This window comes from Neopelma chrysocephalum, unplaced genomic scaffold, assembly GCF_003984885.1.
Source record: "Neopelma chrysocephalum unplaced genomic scaffold, ASM398488v2 Primary Assembly neopelma1_100, whole genome shotgun sequence".
In the NCBI taxonomy this organism is placed as follows: domain Eukaryota; kingdom Metazoa; phylum Chordata; class Aves; order Passeriformes; family Pipridae; genus Neopelma; species Neopelma chrysocephalum.
In genome coordinates this window covers 1656474-1675491 of record NW_020897763.1, presented here as the reverse complement: position 1 = coordinate 1675491, position 19018 = coordinate 1656474, and the positions used below count along the sequence as shown (strand labels likewise).

The 19018-nt window shown below is 50.9% G+C and overlaps 1 protein-coding gene across 5 annotated transcripts in view; it reads right to left on the bottom strand.

Annotated features, from left to right (window-relative positions):
• The window catches only part of PLXNA2 (plexin A2), a 173554-nt gene that overhangs the window by 102629 nt on the left and 51907 nt on the right, over positions 1-19018 (bottom strand). For 4 of the 5 annotated variants that reach the window (XR_003536172.1, XM_027695025.1, XM_027695023.1 and 1 more), the window contains exon 4: positions 728-862. Coding sequence is in view for 4 of the 5 variants with exons in the window: in XM_027695025.1 (XP_027550826.1) it covers positions 728-862 (135 nt within the window). In the remaining variant the exon portion in view is untranslated. Of the gene's footprint in view, positions 1-727; positions 863-3255; positions 3301-19018 lie in introns of those variants that run through there. The other variant, XM_027695026.1, reaches the window with a different exon arrangement.

Sequence of the window (19018 nt, the reverse complement as noted above, 5' to 3'; positions counted from 1 at the left end):
CAGAACTGGCACAGTGAAGGATGGCACAGAGCAGACTCGGTGTTAATGGGGCTTGGTCCCCCCTCTGTGCAGCACAATCACTCACTACAACCACTTCAAATATACTGATAAATAAATAAATAAAATGAATAGATACATAAAGCCATCATAAATTCACCCACGTCAGGAAGAATTTGGTCATGGAAAGGGTGATCAGGCATTGGAAGGAAGGGGCTGCCCAGGGAGGTGGTGGAGTCCCCATCCCTGGAGGTGTCCAAGAAACAACTGGACGTGACACTCAGTGCTCTGGGCTGGGGGACAAGGTGGGGATCGGTTGGACTTGATGATCTTGGAGATCTTTTCCAACTTTAACAGTTCTGTGATAAAGGATGCTCAGACAAAGCCATGCAAACCCCCAGTCTGCCAGCCTGGCTGCACGAGGAGCAAGTCTGGAATGCCTGTGGCTCAGGATTTAGGCAGGGATGGCTCAGAGCCCCAAATCACCTCTGAGCAGCTCAGCTCAGTTCCCAGCCCTTCCAGCCAAGAGCAAGCAGGTACAACTCTCTCCCCTGAGCACTGACGACAATCTCTGGGCAGAGGCAGATAAATCTGAGCTCTGATGCTCCATCCACACGAACCAACCCCGGCACCATGGAGCTGGACACAAAACCTCAGCTCCATGTGCTCCAACAACACACTCCTCATGGGAGGAAGCCACAACCAAGGAGATGTGGAAGCAGAGCCTCACCTGTCGCTCTGACATGACGTACAGGTACTTGTGGTCGATGGAGAAGGCCATGTCTCGAAGCACTGGGCTCCCGTCCTTGAAAACTGTCACCACTTCATACTGAATTCCACCATGGGGAGGACCATCTGCTCGGATCTGGAAGGAGCACAAACAGATTAGAGGTGACTTCACAGCAGCCAAATTCCGGTTTTATTTTGGGGGATGGAAGGGGGATGGAGAGGAGCAGGAGGAGGAGGAGGAGGAGGTAGGAAAAGGAATCTAATTCAAAATCTCAGCTAGCAACCTGGAGAGAGAGCAAAGAGCCAGCAGGCAGAGCGTGGGTGCAGGACTTAGAGCAAAGGTTCCTTCTCCACTGAAGTTGGTGGGATTTTCCCAATCCATGGGAAATAGTGAGAAAGTTTTGGGGTTGCAAGGTGAGCACAGACACTGCCAGTGTGCTGTGACTGACCACTGGCACCCAGGAGCAACAAAGACTGCAGTAAACTTCTTTAGATTCTCTCTAAAAAAAGCATGAAAGAAACCCACAAGACTCTACAGGCAACAGCAAAGCCAAGATACTGCAGAGATGTTTTTTTTTTTAATTCTCTAGACACCTACAGAATGACACTCAGACAATCTCCATCACCTCTTGGTGCCACAGAGGCCTAAGAAACTTGGTGCCTAAAAACTTGGACAGGCTGCTGCCACTTTCATACTTGCAGGACTCAGTGAGCTGAACCCAGCAGAGCCAGCACAGAACTCACAGAGCACCACATGGCCTGTTCAGTTTGACAGGCTCCAAGCATCCATCCATCCCTCCAAACCACAGCTCCCTGCTCCTGCAGGAAAACCTGCCCAGGCTGTGACAAACCCCGTCCCTGCCAGCGGCGCGGCCGCCGCCGAGGAACGAGGAACGTGCCATCTCTTCCCCAAGTTAATAATTTATGGCCTCGGGGGCTGCGCGAGGGGAAAGGGAGGAGGATAAACAAACTATTTACATTGTCTTTCCCACCAGGATTTGCATATTTGGAGAGCCATTTGATTGCAACGCGGTGTCTGCAGAGCTCGGAGCTGCGGCAGCCGCCAGCTGAGAGCGGCCGGGCGAGCCAAGGGCTCGGCAGCGACAGCGATGCCGGGAGAGGGGGGCCAGGAACACTCCCGCGGAGGAGAGGGAATACAGGGGGCTGACGGCCCTGGAAAAACCTCTTATCACAAAGATGCCATCTGCTCTCCGGCCTCATGCCGGGCTGCCTTGCTGCATCCCGTTTTTCTGCTCAGTTCCCGGCTGTGGCAGGGAGGAAAAGGCAGGGAGAACCTGGAGTGTGAACCTTCCGAAGGGGCAGGATGGAGCAGCAGAGAGGGATGTCTTTTTTTCCCCTGGTTCGTGTCCCCAGGAGGTAGGACAGCAGGTTGTTAAGCATCTGAAGATTTATCTGAGAAATGTGCCACCCCAGCTGGAAATACAGGGATATCTTCACGCTCAGAGAGGAGAGATGCTCCCCCTGCACCCTCCTCCAAATAAATCCTCTTCTTGGAAAGAGCCCTGGTGCTCCCTGCCTTGTGGAGACATGTTGGGTACACAAATGCATTTATTTTCTGGATTTCTCTCTTTTTCTCCTTACCTTCGGAGCTTTTAGTGCTATAAAAGAACATCAGGTGGGAACGTGAGTGGTCTGGTTGAACACCCACAGTCAGGCACAGGGAGCCTCTGGCAGGATTAAGCCACCAGCCCAAACCTGCCTCAAAAGCCCTGAATTTTCAGAAAAACAAAATCCCCCAGAAAGGCAGAAGGTCAAATCCTGCTTTAATTCCACCTGTGAGAATCAGGATCTTCATGAAATACTGAGAACCAGAGGCAGGTTCACACCAGGACGAGAGCAGTGCTTTGCTGGGTGCTGCAACCCATGGAGCCACCAGCCTGCACCACGGACACAGGGACAGGGCTGCAACATCACCTGAGGAATAAACAGCAGGAACACTGGGCTGTCAGGGATACACAGCCACTTCCATGTGAACACCTGATTAATGGCCAAACGGGAATGGAAGTGCTGGACATGAAGGATCAGCAGCCTTTGTAAAAAACAACTGTTTTTCAGAGTTCCCCCAGGGCACTGGCAGCTCGTTAAATTGAGCTCCTTTCTAGTAATGAGGTCAGACAGGGCTAATAAAGAGAGATACCACTGGACAAGCCTGGTGCAGGGCAATTCCAACTGGGAATTGTGGCTCTGGGCTGGAGGCGGCAGCACCACGTGACTGATGGCTCCCCCAGCCTGGACAAGTGCTTGGAGCTGTGCCTGGCACGGGTGTCCTGGGACACAGTTGGAGCCCTGCCCGGGGTACTGGGTGCTGCCTGCACCCTCCTGCCCCTCCACAGGCAGAAGAGCAGCCTGGGGTCTCTCATGGAGGCTGTTGAGGTGAGATATCTCAGAGCCCAGGATGAGGGCAGGGCAGAGCCTGCTGCCCCCCTGCCCCGCACACCGTGGTGGGTGTTAAACCCCCTGGGTGCCCCCCAGCCCCCTGCCCACAGCACCGTGCTGAGAGGCACCCACCGACACCAGGATGCTCCACTGCATCTCTTCCTCGGGGTTTGGTTTCCATGACAACAAATGATGATGTCAGAGAAGAGCGATGATTCCTGCGACGGCGGAAGAAGAAAGGGATCATCCCCCCAGCAGGAAGCTTCTTGTTGACGTTTGGAGAGAGCAATAATTCCTCTGCCTAACGTGTGGGTGCCCTCCTGGGGCCAAACAACTCCTGACCCATCACTAGAACAGCGACGTGGTGCCAACCCTGCAAGCCTGGGCTCAACCCAAGCCCAGGTCCTGGCACAGCGATGCAGGAGAGGGACGGGGCTGGGCTGTGGTGTCCTGGTTCATTACATCCCCCTAAATCTACCTGCCTGTCTTCTCTCACAACACAATGGAATGGGAAGGGTTTAGGAGAGGGACAGAGGGAAGCAGAGCAGGTTGGAATGGGTGGGAGCACAGTGAAACAGGGAGCAGGTGGGTTATGGGGAGCTGCACATCAGTGAGATGGAAACCAGGATCAGAGATATGTCCAGACAGACAATGGAAACCAGGAGGACAAACCACAGGCTCCCACACTTGGACATGAATTGGAGAAGCTTTTTTGGGCCAGATACAGCACTTCCCTCCATGGCTCCTGATGGATGTTTAGAAACCTGGCTTGAAAAGTGCCTAATGACATAATCTGCAAATCCAAACATCATCCCTGGCTCGGAGGACGCCGGGCCAGGGGAAGGCCCCACGTGATGGAGCAGAATTCAGGGAGCTGCAGCCCTTCAAAGGCTCTGCTCAGATTGATCTCTCTAATACCCCCACAATGCAGGCTGCAGGCATAAGCTCAGCATTATCTGCCCAGATTAGCTGAAATACCATATTGTGTCACGTATATGTTGATGTGAAGCTCCCGTGTAGGAGCCATTCAAGGATCTAATATGACATGAAGCTCCAACACACCTCTTGTACTAAAGTTTCCCTTAGGTATTTTGCCCAGCCAATGCCAGAGGTAAAATATATCTGCATTCCCTTCCAGATTCTCCCAGCAGGCTCCCATTAGAAGACATTGGATCTCTTTGTAGGAACTTTCCATGATTAAATTACCTGTCTGTTTTCATTACCAGTGTTTCCACGAGGCTGACTCATGATGAAAAGCCCGATGTCAGAAAAACAGCTGAATAAGCCCATGCATGAAGGGACTGATTCCCCATCCTGGATCCTACACCAAGGCCACCCATTAACTCCTCAAGAGCTGCAGCTTCTCCCCACGTACACAGGTGCCTGGTGGGTCCCAAAGCACTTTGGATTCCCAGGGTCAGGAGCACAACACGCTGGCTGAACTTGCTGATTTTTTTTTGTTTGTAATGGCAACAAAGGGAAAAGCCCAGACAACCCCGGAGCCTTAGGACTGCTCCTTTCATGTCAGGCTTTCTAACCCTTCAGGGTGAGGAAATACTATCCAGTGACATGGCATTTGTGTAAAATGGATGTTTTGAGAACTGTATCTGCTCTGGGAATGTGCACTGGAGCGTCACTGCCTGAGAAAAAACCCAAAAACAAGGAGCAGCCTTCGCTGCCAAGGTGCATCTTTGCAGAATTGCCACTTTCTTTGACATTTACACCTGCACATCTCAGCTCTTGGGCAGTTCCCACAAAGCTCCAGGATGGATTTCCTCCTTCAGGACTGGAAATTTAGCAGGAAGACTGTTCCTGGCAGCAGGTTTCTGAATCAGGCTGGAGCACAGTTTAGTTTAAACAGCCTTTCCCTACCTCTTTCTGTCTGTGATTTTGTAGAGTCTTTCCTACCTAGACCTGGTCACAAAGAAAGCTTGCACAAGCAGGAGACTCAGCAATGACAGAGCTCCCAAAGACAGGACAAGATAAACAAAAACCAGCCCAGATTTCCTCTGTGCCTCATCCAAATAATCTTTGCAAAAAGGATTTACTTTTGCTAATCCAGTTTAATTTGAACTGGGCTGTTCTACGTTCACACCAGACAAAAAAGGAGGCGAGATGCACATCTCAGGATCATTTTACAGGGCTACCAATGCTGGCTGCTGATGGTCCTACATCCTCTGACACCCACAGCAACCTCCAGGAGGGGGGAAGCCAGAATAGAAATTGCAAATCATCACACAGAAGTTTCCAACAGCCCTTCAGACCTTCTGTGAGGTTCTTTTGGGAGTAAAGCGCTCCCTCAGAGGACTGTTAACAACCAGATTGGACCCATTTCCAGCTGTTAATAAACTCAGGGAAGCCAAGGGGTTTGCTGAGGATTGCACACCCAGCCCACAGATGTGCAGGATCCTTGATAGGATCCCCCACCACGTCTCCAGCCATGGGAGGAGAAGCCCAGCCCTGAAGAACTTCCTGTGCACGCACCAGGCAGGAACCCCAGGAGTGTGACTTGGCTCCCTGCTCTCCATGTGGGAATTCTCCCCCTTGAAATTAAAGTGAAATAGTGATGCCATTAGGTATCTTCCCTTTAAATCATAGATGTGTCTGTGAGGAAGTTAATGACAAACCTTACATGCACATTCAATTCAGATCAGCATATCCAATTAACTCCACTACCTGGAGGCTCCCTCATATCCCAGTCTCTCTTTCTCTCCTGTCACAATTTCTTTAAGCATTTCTCCCAAATTAGGATAGAATATGTCTGTCATAGTGGGCATCACCTTTATTTTTACCCCAAAGACATCCCAGGGAAGCCTCAATAGATGAGTTCACTCCAGGAAGTCACGACTCTGTTGGGCTCAGTGGCTCGGAGCAAAACAGCTCCTCAAAAACCAAATTATATGGTCTCCGAGGGAGGAGAAAATCCATTCTTTCCTGAATTATGCTGTCTAACTACACATTAAATACACTCACTAATCCCTGTTGGGGTTGCCCTGACAAAACCCAGGGGAGGGAATTCGGTTTGGTGAAGAGCTTGGTGCAGGGAGCCCTGTTCAGGCACAGGCTGAGGAGGTTTTCCTCCAGCGAGGGTCACACAGGTGACACTGCTCTGCAAGTGCTGGGGTCATTGTCCCTCTGCCTGGGGAACCTCAAAGATCCAGGAAAGCCTCATCCAAGCTGTGCAGCGCCAATTCTCCCTCCCGTGCTGGGCACAATGCACACAAAGCACCGAGGCACAGCCACGGCCGCCTGCTCTGCTTGTGTTTTCCGAGTCCTAAACCCCTTCCTTGGGGAGCTTTTCCTCCTCCATCCCCTCCCTACACTTAAAGAAAATTCCAGGTGCAAGGACACGAACCTCCTCTGTCCCTGTCTCACTTGGATCCCGCCTTTCCCGACAGATTAAATTGCTGGTGCCCTCCATTCACACAATCCCTCGTTCCCAGGATCTGCAGACCCTCCTGCCTGTGCAGCTGGATACCTGAGGCTATTCCTTCAAAAGGGGGATGGGGCAGGGGGAAGCAGGTGCTGGGAGGTAAGTCCATGCAGTGGAAGGTAACGTGGGTTGGCATCTGTGCAGCCCCACACAGTGCAGGGGGGGCTCCAGCCCGAGTTTATTCTGATCAGGCTTCATGACCCGAATTATTTATAGATCTGAGCTCCCTGTGAATTCAATACTCATGTCAGAAATGTCTCTGTGTATCTATTTCACACCCACATGTGTTTCCCATCTTTTTCTGTTTGGGAAATGTTAGCTCCATGTTCAAAGCCACAACCTGGGAATGTGCAGCTCCCCAGAGGAGCCACGAGGCAGAGGAACTGCTGGGCTAATTGGGGAAGAGCACAGAGGAACCCCCCCAGGCTCACAGCAGCTCCCCAGGGAGAGGGGCTGTGTCTGCAGCACCAGCACCCACATCCACTGCTGCGCACAAAAACGGGGATGCAGCAAACAAACAAACACAAATTAACTCTCACTTCCAGCATCTCCCGTGCTGAAGGTGGGAATTGTTCCTCCAAGGAAGGTTTCCTGCCTTGCCCTGTGTGACAAGAGGCTTCAGCCTGCCCAGAACCTGCTCTGAGTAAAACAAAGACCTTAACACTCCCAATGTAACCGTTACAAAGAGTTTGTTCCCACCTACAGAGAAGACCAGAGAAGCTTTAAAACACAAAACAAATTAAATCCCACCATTCCTTCTGTGCTAAAGCTCAAGTCACACCCAACAGGCTGTGTAACAAATAATCTGTGGCTGCCTCACTCCTGGAAGCGTCCAAGGCCAGGTTGGATGGGGCTTGGAGCAACCTGGGCTAGTGGAAGGTGTCCCTGCCCATGGCAGGGGGTGGAATGAGATGGGCTTTAAGGTCCCTTCCAATCCAAGCCATTCTCTGACTCCATGACCTGCGTCAGCAGCCCCACTGGCCCCTGGCTAATGGAAACCAGTTGCCATAGCAAGGTTCCAGGTGCCCCTTTGGGGTGCACGGGGGAGGTTGGGCACTTGGATCTCCCAGAGGGAGAAGAGCTTCCACAAACACAGTCCTTCCCATTCCCAGGCAGAAAGAGGAGCTTGGGAGAGGAATCCCTTGCTGCCTCTCTGAAGGCTTTTGGGGGGTGAAAGAATCCAATTGCTGGGTTGAAGCAGCAGCTCAGACATCCTAACAGGTACCAGACCTTAGGAGAAGATTGCCACTGAGGCTGTTCTCTCTCTCTCTCTCTCTCCAAGCCTTTACTTCCTTCTTCCATCCTTCTTCTCCCCTCCACCCTTCTGCAGAGCTGATCCTCCACGATGAAGTAGGGAGGATGGTACAGAGGCCCCATGCAGAGCCTAATCAGCAGCCCCCATGTCTTTAATTTATTACTGCATGAGAGGCTCGTTTAGAACAAAGCTGCCAGTTCGGAAGATCATTCCTTTAAAAGACTTTTTATTTGAAAAGCTGTCAGCTCACACCTTGTCACAGCCCTACTTGCAGCAGCAGAACTTTAATAACATGCCACCTCATGCAAATGAGCTGCTAATTAATTAAGTAGTATTCTTCCGGGGATGGATTCATTAGAATCAAATTTGGGTAGGCTGGCTGGTGAGGTCGTATTGCTTTGGATGGTGCTTTAAATCAGCAGCATTGTCTTTTCCTTGAGGCCCAGCAATGGGAAAGAGCTTCCCTCTTAATGGAAAGGAGTGGTGGGGAAGGCTCTGTACACCCCAGTGCAAAGCCAGGCTGGAACCCAACCACTTGCATGGCCCAGACCAGCCCTAGTTCAGCTAAAACCAGCAGTGAGAGGGGGAAAAGAAAAAAAAGACTGAGTGAAGCGCCCAAAAGATTGTCTTCTACACTCTTGAGGAAAGCCAGTGCAGAAGAGGGCTCAGTTCAAAAGCAGGAGGTAGAGACTATTAACTCTGGGGACTCCAGGGATCAGGCTGCCTGGCAGGGAATGCTGAGAAGGAGCAGGGCCCCCTTTTTTTGGAGCACTTGTTGCAGGGAGACAATTGCTGGGGGTTCAGGGCCGTCAGCCTTGCACCTTCCACCAGCATCAAAGCACAACCCATTAAAGGTGGAAACACTTGGAGCATCTGTGGATTTACTCCTTGGAAGGAGGAGAGCTCGGGGCACATCTACAGCTGGTACAAAACCTGCTCACTTCTAATCTGTCCCCTAATGAAGAGCCACAACGTGCAGTGACTTCCTTCTCCTTTTGTTCAGCAATAAGCCCCTTCTTCCCTTTACATTCCTGTGTTATTTTTAAAGAGGTGGCTCGGTGCTTCTCTGGGAAATGGGAATCATTGTTAACAGCCCTTCTCTGCTTGCAGGCTTTGCATTGTGGCACTGAGCAAGGCAACCATCAAAGGGACGGAGTTTGGCCTCCCAGAGAAACGAGGGAGGTGGTGCTGGATCCCACTGACCCCTCTGCAAGCTGCTCCTCCAGCCTCTGCCATTCCTCCCTCGACTCACCCCTGCTCCTCCTGCTTTGTGCAGCTTCAATCCAGCTCCTTCCCTTACAGCTGGGGAGTAAATGAAAGCACAGGCGAGAGAAGAGTGGGACAGCTCCAGGAACAGGCAGAGGGGTTTTTTTTATTCCTAAAGCATCCTCTTCTACACAGCACCAGCAGTCTTTAGCAGGGTTAGTTGGGTGCCACGGGAGCTGTGGGTGTGCAGAGAACAGGCTGATTCCAGGCTGCCCTTCACCCCTCTGGGTGCTACAAATCCTGGGTCATTCCCTGCTTTTTTCCACTCTTTGCCCTTTCTCTCCCCTTTGCCCTGGCCCAAAGCTGGGCTCAGTGTTGGCAGGCACCCAGAGGGACTCGTAAGTGAGGACAGAAGAGGAACAGCTCACTGTCTGCTGCCTGCAGGGCACAATTAGTGATGGAGGGAGGTGGGAGTAGCATTTTGGGGAGTGAGCAACAGCCAAAGTGAAGGTGAACAGGGCTGAGAGCAAAGCCTGAGTCATCAGAGATGGACAGAAAAGATGAGAGGAAGCACAGAGCTGGTATTATTTAGGGCGAGGGAGGTACTGGGTATCTGGTTGTCACACACCATTTACAGCTCTTCCCAGAGTCCCCAAAATAGCACTGTATCTGTGTTATCTATCCACACCTCACCTGTGCCCTTCCAGCTGAATAATCCTCCACAGCTCGGTGTCAAGCTGTCTCCCTCTGAACATCCTCCTCCAGCAGTGCATTTCACAGCTGAAGGGATTGGTCTTGCTTAGTTTGGGTTGTTGACCTTGAGTAGCCATGTAGAATGGAATAAAAAGCCACTTAGACAAGACTGTCTAATGTGGAGTTTGCTCCAAACGAGCTGCAGCGAGTCGTGATTCTCCCCAAGGAGGGAGAAACTAAACGACTGTCAAAAATTGCCACACAAAAACCCTCTTTCTCCGAAGTCACAGCTTCCAGCTGATCAGGTGGAAAACCAGAAAGTTCCTCAGGAAATATTATTCTCTTTCCTTTTCAAAAAACATCATGTAAGTAATATGTTTCAAATGACTCCGATTTCCTGCCCGACACCTCCCGGGAGCGCTGGAACACGAGCCAAGCCCGTGAGCCGCCCGAGGCCAAAACCCAGAAGGAAATAAAAGAACTTACATTTTATTATCTTTGGGGAGGTTTACAAACTTGTGGGTAAATCCTGCCTGGTGGTTTAGGTCAGGCAGGAGCGATCAGGTGAACAAGGAGGCTGTGCATATTTTCGGTTTCGCTGGTGCGACGCAGAACCAGCCGTGTGTTACTGATCAGATCTAACCTTGCCCGGGCAGGGGATGTGAGGAAATTACAGAGCATGCAGCTCAACTTAAATCCCGGGAAACAAGGCTCTCCCACATTGCCTGCTGCTCCTCTGGCTGTGGGGAGCATCACACCCCCCAGGTCACGGCCGCTGCGGGCAGGGAACGGGGATTTTCTGGTTAAGAGATGGGCCAGAGCCACACAAAGCTCTGAGCAGCCGGGTCCTGAGCACGCTGCCCGTGCAGAGGCCGAGTTTTACTCCAGCAACAGCCTTGCAGAGAGGTCGTGTGAGGACGGGCAGAGCCCCAGCCAAACTGGCACTGCCCCATGGCTCCCGGAGCGCGGCTGTGCCGGCACTCCCGGCTCTCCCCTTCCCTGGCAGCTTGGCTCCGTGGTGGGGAACCACCCACCCGGGACACACTCTGGGTTTTGGGGCTTTTCCATCTCTGGGCACGCGGGAGCTGAACCAAGTGCGGGCTCGTCCTTGTGGAAGACAGGACCGAAAATGCAGGAGGAGCAGCCGGGGCTGGCGCCCTGCTCAAGGGCATCTGCTTGTACAGAGCCCTGTGCTGGAAGCATTAAAGCCTCCTGAGAGGATTCATACAAGTATAAATCCGTGGAAGCCGAATCTCTCCATACACTTTCCTATCTGCTCATTCATGCTCCGAGCTCCCAGTCCCCGGCAGAGCCTTTTGAGGTAGCTCACGTTCCCAGCGCGTGAGGAACGCTCCTCCCGCCCCCGTGAGCTGCTTCCCCAAATGCTATTCTGGGGCAGATCAAGGATAAAAATAAAAATAAAAAGCAAAATCTCTTCCATCTCCGCACCGTAACTCCCTAAGCCTTCGGCACATGCCCTTTCCAGCATCTCAGAATTAATCAGCAGATAAGCAGATGAACTGGCTCTGAATAATCTGTATATGCAACACATGTAACACTGCTCAGCACTGCCTTGAGAGCAGCGGGGAGATTGCTGGGCTCAGCACACACGTCTGTCCTTGGCCATCCCTGTCTTGAGAGCATTGGTGCAGCTTCTGGGCACCCACCACAGAGCTGGGACAGCACCCACCACCCTGCTCTGCATCAGGCCAGGGAGGAAGGAGAGGCAGCTGATGGATGGATGGATCAGCATCCTGGTCCTCAAATATGCAAATTCTGAGCTCAAGTTCAAATCCAGCTGAGGCGGGAGGGGCATCTGCCATCTGTAACTCTGAGGCAAACACCACTCAGGAGCTGGGTTTAACACTTGGGAACTGTGCAGTTCCAAGCTGAGCTTTAGCTGATCCCTGCAGAGCAGCCATGAGCTGCAGTGCCAGCCCCATCCTGGCAGCATCACCCAGGCACCAGCGGACACAGAGCTCTGGGCTTCCCTTTTCACCTCATCCACAGTGAAAAGCATCACAAAAGAGGTGAGTGGATGTGCCCAAGGCTTTGCTGCTCGACACACACGGTGTCCTTGGTAGCACATCACCAAGGTGGGGTCACTTCACTGATGCCACTGCTCCTCCTCAGAGGTGCCACTGGCATGTGAACACAAGGGCAGCTACAGCACCGTGGTGAAAACACAGAATGACCCAGGCAAAGCACACCAGCAGCATTAGACACCCCCAAAGTGGGAGGAGGGAGGGGAAAAGGGACCACAGATACAGGACTGGGGCTGAAGATGTTTTTGGAGCAGAACATCTGAGAGACTGAACACCCTGGTCCAGTGGGACCCAACCAGCCTGTGCCTGGTTTCGTGCTGAAAGGTTTTACTTGTAGTTCTTTCCTCTGCATGAGGAGGTGGAGCAGGTCTGCCCCAGAGCTGTCAAACACCTCATGAGAAGGACGGAGGCAGCTCTTCCCCCAGGCCCCTGCTTTTGTTCCCCCAGCAGCCAGCGCAGCTAATCCCTTCTCGTGCCCATGGCCCAAAACCAGCATCATGAGATAGGTCCAGGCTGGGGTTCATGAGTGGGAGAGACAAAGCTGCACCACATTAGAGCCTTCCCTTCCATAATTGACCTGTAGATAAACACATGGCTTCCTCCTTAATCCCCTGCAGCCTCAGGAACATCAGCCGCGCTAAATTTTTCATGTAATTAAGAGAAAAACCCTAATCCAGTGTAATTAGCTCCCTGATTGCCAACGTCAGGCAGAAAAGCAGTGTTTGAACAGCAATTCAGGTCTAGCTGGTTAGGCAAATACTGTGTGTGTGGTGCAGTAATTTAACACTGGAACAACTCCCCCTCTGCTGTCCTCCCAGGCTCGCTTCCCTAAACAGCACTAAGTGGTTTCATGATTGCAAGAGGCCTCACATCCCTGAAAATGCTGCTCCACCAAGCTCCAGTTACATTCCTGAAGGGCTGAGCATGAAACAAGTCAACCAGTTCACCAAGAACCACATCATGCTGGTTTTGGGGGTGGTACCCCCACCCCATCTGCATCCTTCAGTGATTGCACCAAGATGGAAGGACAACACCAGCCCTGACTGCCTAAATTCTGCACCTGAGAGTCACAGCTAAGACCCTGATGGAGAAACAGTCCCGTTGTGAGTGATGCTCAGCACCAACACCACAACCTGCTGGAGCTGGAGGCTGCAGCAACGCTTACAAGGGGTTTTATGGTGCAGATCAAAATTCATCCCAGCTCCTGAGCCTTTATGGTTTACAGCGATATTTTTCTTTTTCATTCATATACATGAAGGCAAAATTTTAAGAGTGAAATGTTAGAAATTTGGGAAGTGGAAGCAGATGGGAGAGGAACAGAGAATGTGGATGTATGTGCCAACGGGGAGGCAGGGAAACCAAGAAAGCACAGCTAGAAGATACCTTCACTTAACCATTTCATCCATCCCGCAGCAAAAAGGATCTGAGCTACTGAAGCCACTGTCAAATATTTTTGCTGCCTTTCTAAAATTTGCCTGTGATAGAAACTACAGACAAATCCAGCTCTCAACCAGTCACATCTTTGATGTTCAGACTTAATATCAGTCTCCTGAAAGTATTTGAAAGCAATGCTATTGTAGGAGTGTTTGTTGAAGTCTCTCTAAGGAGGATTTTAATCCTCATCCTGTGCTGCGTTGCAAAGGGTTTGTGGGCTTGGTTGGTTTTGATAACAGATCTTAGCCTCTGTTTTGCTAGTTTTGGTTAACTCTGCTGTTAAGAGGCCAAACTTCTGTGCCTGGGAGCCTGCAAAACAACCAGCCCCCCCACCCCCTTCTGTAAGGAGAAAGCTCCAAAGCATTTCACAGCTTCAGCCTCGCAGCCTGGATTCCTCCAGAACACTTGTTTACATGCTGTGGCAGGCGAGAGCCAACCCTATGTGTTTTTGCAGCTATAACTCTTAATTCTGACAGGGGCCACAGGCTGCTGGAAGGCGGGGGCTGTGCCTGGCTCTGCCGTGTTTGGGCTCCAGGCTCTGGTCCCCCCCCAGCACTGCTCCTCTCTCCCCTCCTCATCACCCACATGGCTCTGTAAACAAACCAGCAGCGAGCAGAGCAAGCTGCTCCTTTGTATCAAAGCCAGGGAGAATTTCTTTATACAAAAAAATAAAATAAAATAAAATAAAAAGAGTGAAAATGTATCAATTCAAAGCTGCTTTTAAAGAGAAGCCCCTGAGGAGAGTGAGCCCAGATGCTTGCTTGTGTTGGAAAGCCAGTCCCTCTTCCTGCCTCCCTTTGGACACACGCTGTTTTCCATGGACAGCACTGGAGCTGAACTGTTGACTGGGAGCAGAGCCTCCTGGTTGCATGGCAGCACATCAGTATGGATTTGAGCAGCAGCAGTGATATGGCACAGTTTGGTGCTTTGCCATCATTCCCTTTCCAGGGAAATGGCGCTTCGAGTCAAAACCCAACCTTCTCCCTAAAAGCCTCTCAGTGAGCCCATCTCACAGGAGCCCATCTCACAGGCTCCTGGTGACCAGGTTTCCAAAGGCAGTGACAGAAATTCCATGTCTCCCTCTTCTTTGGCCTGGCTCAGGAGCTGGGAACCTGCAGGCACGTCCCGAATTGCATTTACAGCCTCCCAAAATGGCCACGTGCTCACCCTTCCCTTTCTGACCACATCAGACACAGGGATGGGGACACTTTGGCCAGTGCATTCCAGGCAGGATATCATGTTTGCATGCTGTGCCTGTCAGTGTATTTAGTTTTTCTGTCTCATATTCCAGTTTTCAGGCAGCTTTGGGGACATTCTTCCTGCCCAAACCCCCGGCATCAAATGCCAGCAACACGTGAGCCTGTGTTGACTGCTCTGTGGTCTCTCTGCCTTAGATCCAACACAAATTCCTCTCTCCATCGCCCCTGCCTTCCCAAAAACAGGCATCTTAAAGGTCTGTGGGGAGCTGGTGGCTGATGAGAGGAGCTGGAGGCAGCTCAGTGGGGGCTGGATGTTCTTTTTGCTCATTTTCTCCAATGGACAACTGGGAATGCAGTCCCAGGCTGGTCTGAGGCACCAGTCACAGCACCCACCAGTCCAACAGCACCCCAGTGACCTCTGCTACCTGCTCACAGCTTCATCCCAGTGAGCTGGATGTTTTCTCAGCCTCTGTTTTGCCAGAGGGCGGTGGAAGTGTCTCCAGATAGACCAGGAGACTCAGCAGTCGTTGCATTCGGGTTAATGAGCACTGGCAGGAGATTTGCAGCCAGTCAGTATGAAGTGTCAGAGGTGGTGAAGGAGGCAGGAAGAGGTGTTGGAAGGAAAGGGAGCTGCTTGACTTCACCTACAGACAGCTTTTAAGTAACCTGAAGGACAACACTGGGTCCTGAGGCTCCCAGCTTCCACCCCTCCTGGCCCCAAAAGCTGAAGTTTCTAACAAGGTAAAGGACTGGAATTGCTCTCACTAAAAAGAGACCAGGCATCAGATGTTCCTAAAGCTTTTAGAGTTAGAGCTATAAACTGAGCCAAGAGACTGAACTGATATGGAAAGTTACCTTCCAGGACAGATTTTCCCAGTGAGTGAGTGCTGGCAACTGCAGCAGCCTCTTTGCACGATGCCACTGCTCATTATCAGAAGAGCTGAGCTCCCTCTTGCCTTTCCCTTCCTATCACACCAGAACTAACACAGCCCCCCTCCCCACCCATACATCTGCATAATGTAATCTGCTAATGATTCCAGGCCTCCTATTTTGCCACTGTCATGATTTAGAAGTTGTGTCATAGTTTGCACTCACAGCTGCAAAGAAATCTTGCGGCGACCTAAAGCCACGAGACTCCAGTTTTGCTGCTGTTGGAGTCCTGTGGCCTGGTAATTTCAACCCACCAGGTATTTCCCTGTCTCTTCCCGCAGTTTCTGGGAAGCCTGGCAGGGAGTCAGGTCCTGTTCTCTGCATCTGGAGTCCTGTGGTTTGTGACTTCACCAAAGGGCTGAGCCAGCCGCCAAAGAGCCTGCTCCCGAGAGGCTGCCTGCCTTGAAAATGTATTCTAAAGCAGCTTCAAAACCTCCAGTTTTCATTATTAATATGACTCCTTTCATCAGAGTCCACTTATCTTTTTGCTTTCTATTTCTGTCTCTCCCCTTTCATTGTTTCCCCAAGTGCTTCCATGGGAATGCTACTGAAACCCAGGCCAGGCGACCGCAGCAGCCACTCGCTGCCTTCCACCAGCAGGAATTTATTTCCATCAAAGCTTCCTCCTCGAATCAAGGCTTTTTTTTTTTTCTTCCCCCCCCCTTCGTTTTAATTCCATCTGTATTTAATCCCAGACAAACACAAACAACAATCTCAGCTCCCTAAGGCCATCACTTTCTAAATCAGTTACAGCCAACTGCAATTAGCAGGCAAGCAACATGAGCAGCTCTGTACGCTCCTGGATCTTTGGGAATGAGCCAGCCCAGAAGGTCCTTTTCCCCAGATTGTCCCTTTTTTTTTTTTCCTTCCAGAGAACTTGCACCATCGTTACAGTCACAGCCTCCACAAGATAAAACACGCTCCCCTTTGCTTTTGCCACCACAGAAGAGCTGGGAATGATGCTCTGTGGCCTCATGAATGCTGTTTGTGGTTCTGTGCTCCCACACCTGGAGGCCACCTGCATGCTTTGATTTATAAGAGGATCCCAAAGCCTCTACAAGTGCTAAAGAGATACTTTATCGGTCACTTCAGCTTCCCTCTCAGCCTGCACTTGAAACTGCTCCTTAAAAGCCTCTCTAAGCCAGGCTGCAGGAGCAGCAGCAATGCCAGCTCCTGCCAGGGCTGTGCAGGCAAAAAACTTCCCTTCCCAGGTCATGAGAGCATCTCTCAGAGATACCCTGGAGAAGCCTCTCCCCTCTCAGTCCATGAGAGCATCACTTGGACTTAACCTGGAGAGGTCTCTCCCTTCTCAACCCACCAGCCCTCAACACTTCAACAGAGGACGTGGAGCAGCTCATGGAGTCATTTGATTTAAGCTGATTGTGAGTTCACCATCTTCAAACTGCTTTTACCTTGTTTTGGTGAGAAATGTCTGGTCTCACAGGCTTGTGGGATTTTGCTGGATGTACCCAGGCTGGCACTTACTCTGTAGAGGTCAGAGCTGGTAGTGTCCCCTGCTCCAGCACAGCTCTGCTGAGCTGTTCCCCCCTTGCTGGGTGCCCAGAGGGTGCTGGGGACAGTGGTGGAGCTCAGTCCTTGGTCTCTTGGCTGAAGGGACCTGCCCCAGCCATGCCAGCAGGAGGGACAGATGCAGCACTGTAACTCCACAGCCAGCTCTCCCTCCATTAGTGAGCTATTTTGGGCAATGATTTCAAATGAAAATCTGTATTTTATTAATTATGAGTCTGCTTTGCTGCTGAAGTCTTTAATGTGTTTCCCAGCTGTATCAATCCACAGCCATGAAGGAAACCATTAAACCTAAATGCCTGGAGCTGTGTCACTTCGCTGCTGGGACACATCCGTCACCGCCCTGAGCCCAGAGCTGTGAGGCCACAGCCAAGGCTGCCATCCCCCCTCACCTCTGGGAATGTTCAGGTTGGAAAAGACCTCCAAGATCATCAAATCCAACCTTCAGCCAACCCCAGCACGCTCACTAAATCACAGTGCAAAGCGCCACGTCTGCTTTGAACACCTCCGGGAATGGTGATTCCACCCCTTCCCTGGGAAGGTTGTTCCAGTGCTGAACCACTCTCAGTGAAGAATTCTTTCTTATATCCAACTTATCCAACTTCTCACCTAGCAGGAGCAAAGCAAGGGACACTGTGGGACTGGAGTGGAGGATGCAAACTCTCCCTCCAGCCGTGTTTCCCAGTCTCAGTGTCCGGGCTCACTGTGCACTGACAATTCCCGTGTATTCCTCCTGTTGCACATACACACCTCTTCATCAGCCAGGAAAAGGATTTCCCCAGCTCATGCATTTTCCTGCCTCGTAGGGATATTAGAAAGAGCAGCATCTGTAGGCAGGCAGAGTTATCCACCTCTACTACCTGGCAAAACTGATTGGGTTTGACAGACACGCCGGGATGTGCCGATGCATTAACGACCAGTTTAGCATGGAAACCAGCAAAGCAATGCTCCTCACAAATATTATGAGGATAAGTTTATTTAAAGCATATTTTATGGCTGCGGAGAATGTATTAGATCAGCAACCTCGAGAAAAATCACTACGGGCCCCATCCCTAACAAACATATAAAAATTTGCAAAATCAAATAAAACAAAACACCTCCCAAATAAAGCGTGACACAGATCATTTTATGAACTAAATTCTTTGCTGCTGGGGTGACTTCAGCTCTTGGATGAAGACTGAAGAGATCACCAGCACTCAGAAGCAGGAAGGCCTGAAATGCACCAGCAGTACCTGTTGTGTGATCCCACACAACCCACTCATGAGGGTGGCAAATCATCCTTTCCTGGGATCTGCCCTCCCCACCAAACAAACCATTTAAGTCACATTATTTTAGAGCCTTCTTGAGACAGAGCAGCATTAATGGGCCCCACTGTCTGAAAAGTGCTCTCGCTTAGATACCCGCAAAGCTGAGCAAGAGAGGCACCAGGCTAAAAAAATGTTCCCTCTCAAGCAAAACAGACTTGCACTTGGATTGCACAGAAATTAAAGCAACAAAAGGTCTCTGAAGCCAATTGCAATATAACTGAGAAACAGGCTCGTCACTTTGTACATCCATCTGGCAAGGACATACTTTCCATTTCAGCAAGTGCGAGAATGGGGTGCACAGCGAAGGAAATGTGAAAACAGCAAAGAAAGGAGAAGAATGAAAACCTGCAGGACAACACTGCGACCCTGTTATGAATACTGTACGTCTATTCATATGAAAATCCATACGGCTGCTACTGTTGCATGCACTCTTCTTACACAGCATGAAATTAAAATTCCTCCTCGGTATCATATTGCCAGCACTACAGAGCAACTTTAGAGCGAGTGAGCAGACAATTTATCCTTTGGCTTCCTCAGCCGGGCTTGTGCCGGGATTGAAAGCCAGTGGGGTGAGGGAGACGAGTCTGTTGCCCACGGTAAAATATTCTGCTTCCAAAACAAATCCCAGAGAAATATTGCTGGCCTGGAGTCTGACTGGTGGTGGTGGTTTCACAGTGCAGTTTCACGTGCATAATTCCCCCCAGGCCCCCCCTGCCACTTTCCTTCTTATCTTCTCAGAACAAACTCAACGTGCGGGCTAATTTCAAGGAGTGTTTCACCCAGAGTCCAGCCAAATGTCAGTGGATCTGCTGGAAATGCAAATTGAGACAATCATGCAAAAGAGGAGGGCTTATGGATTGTGCGTA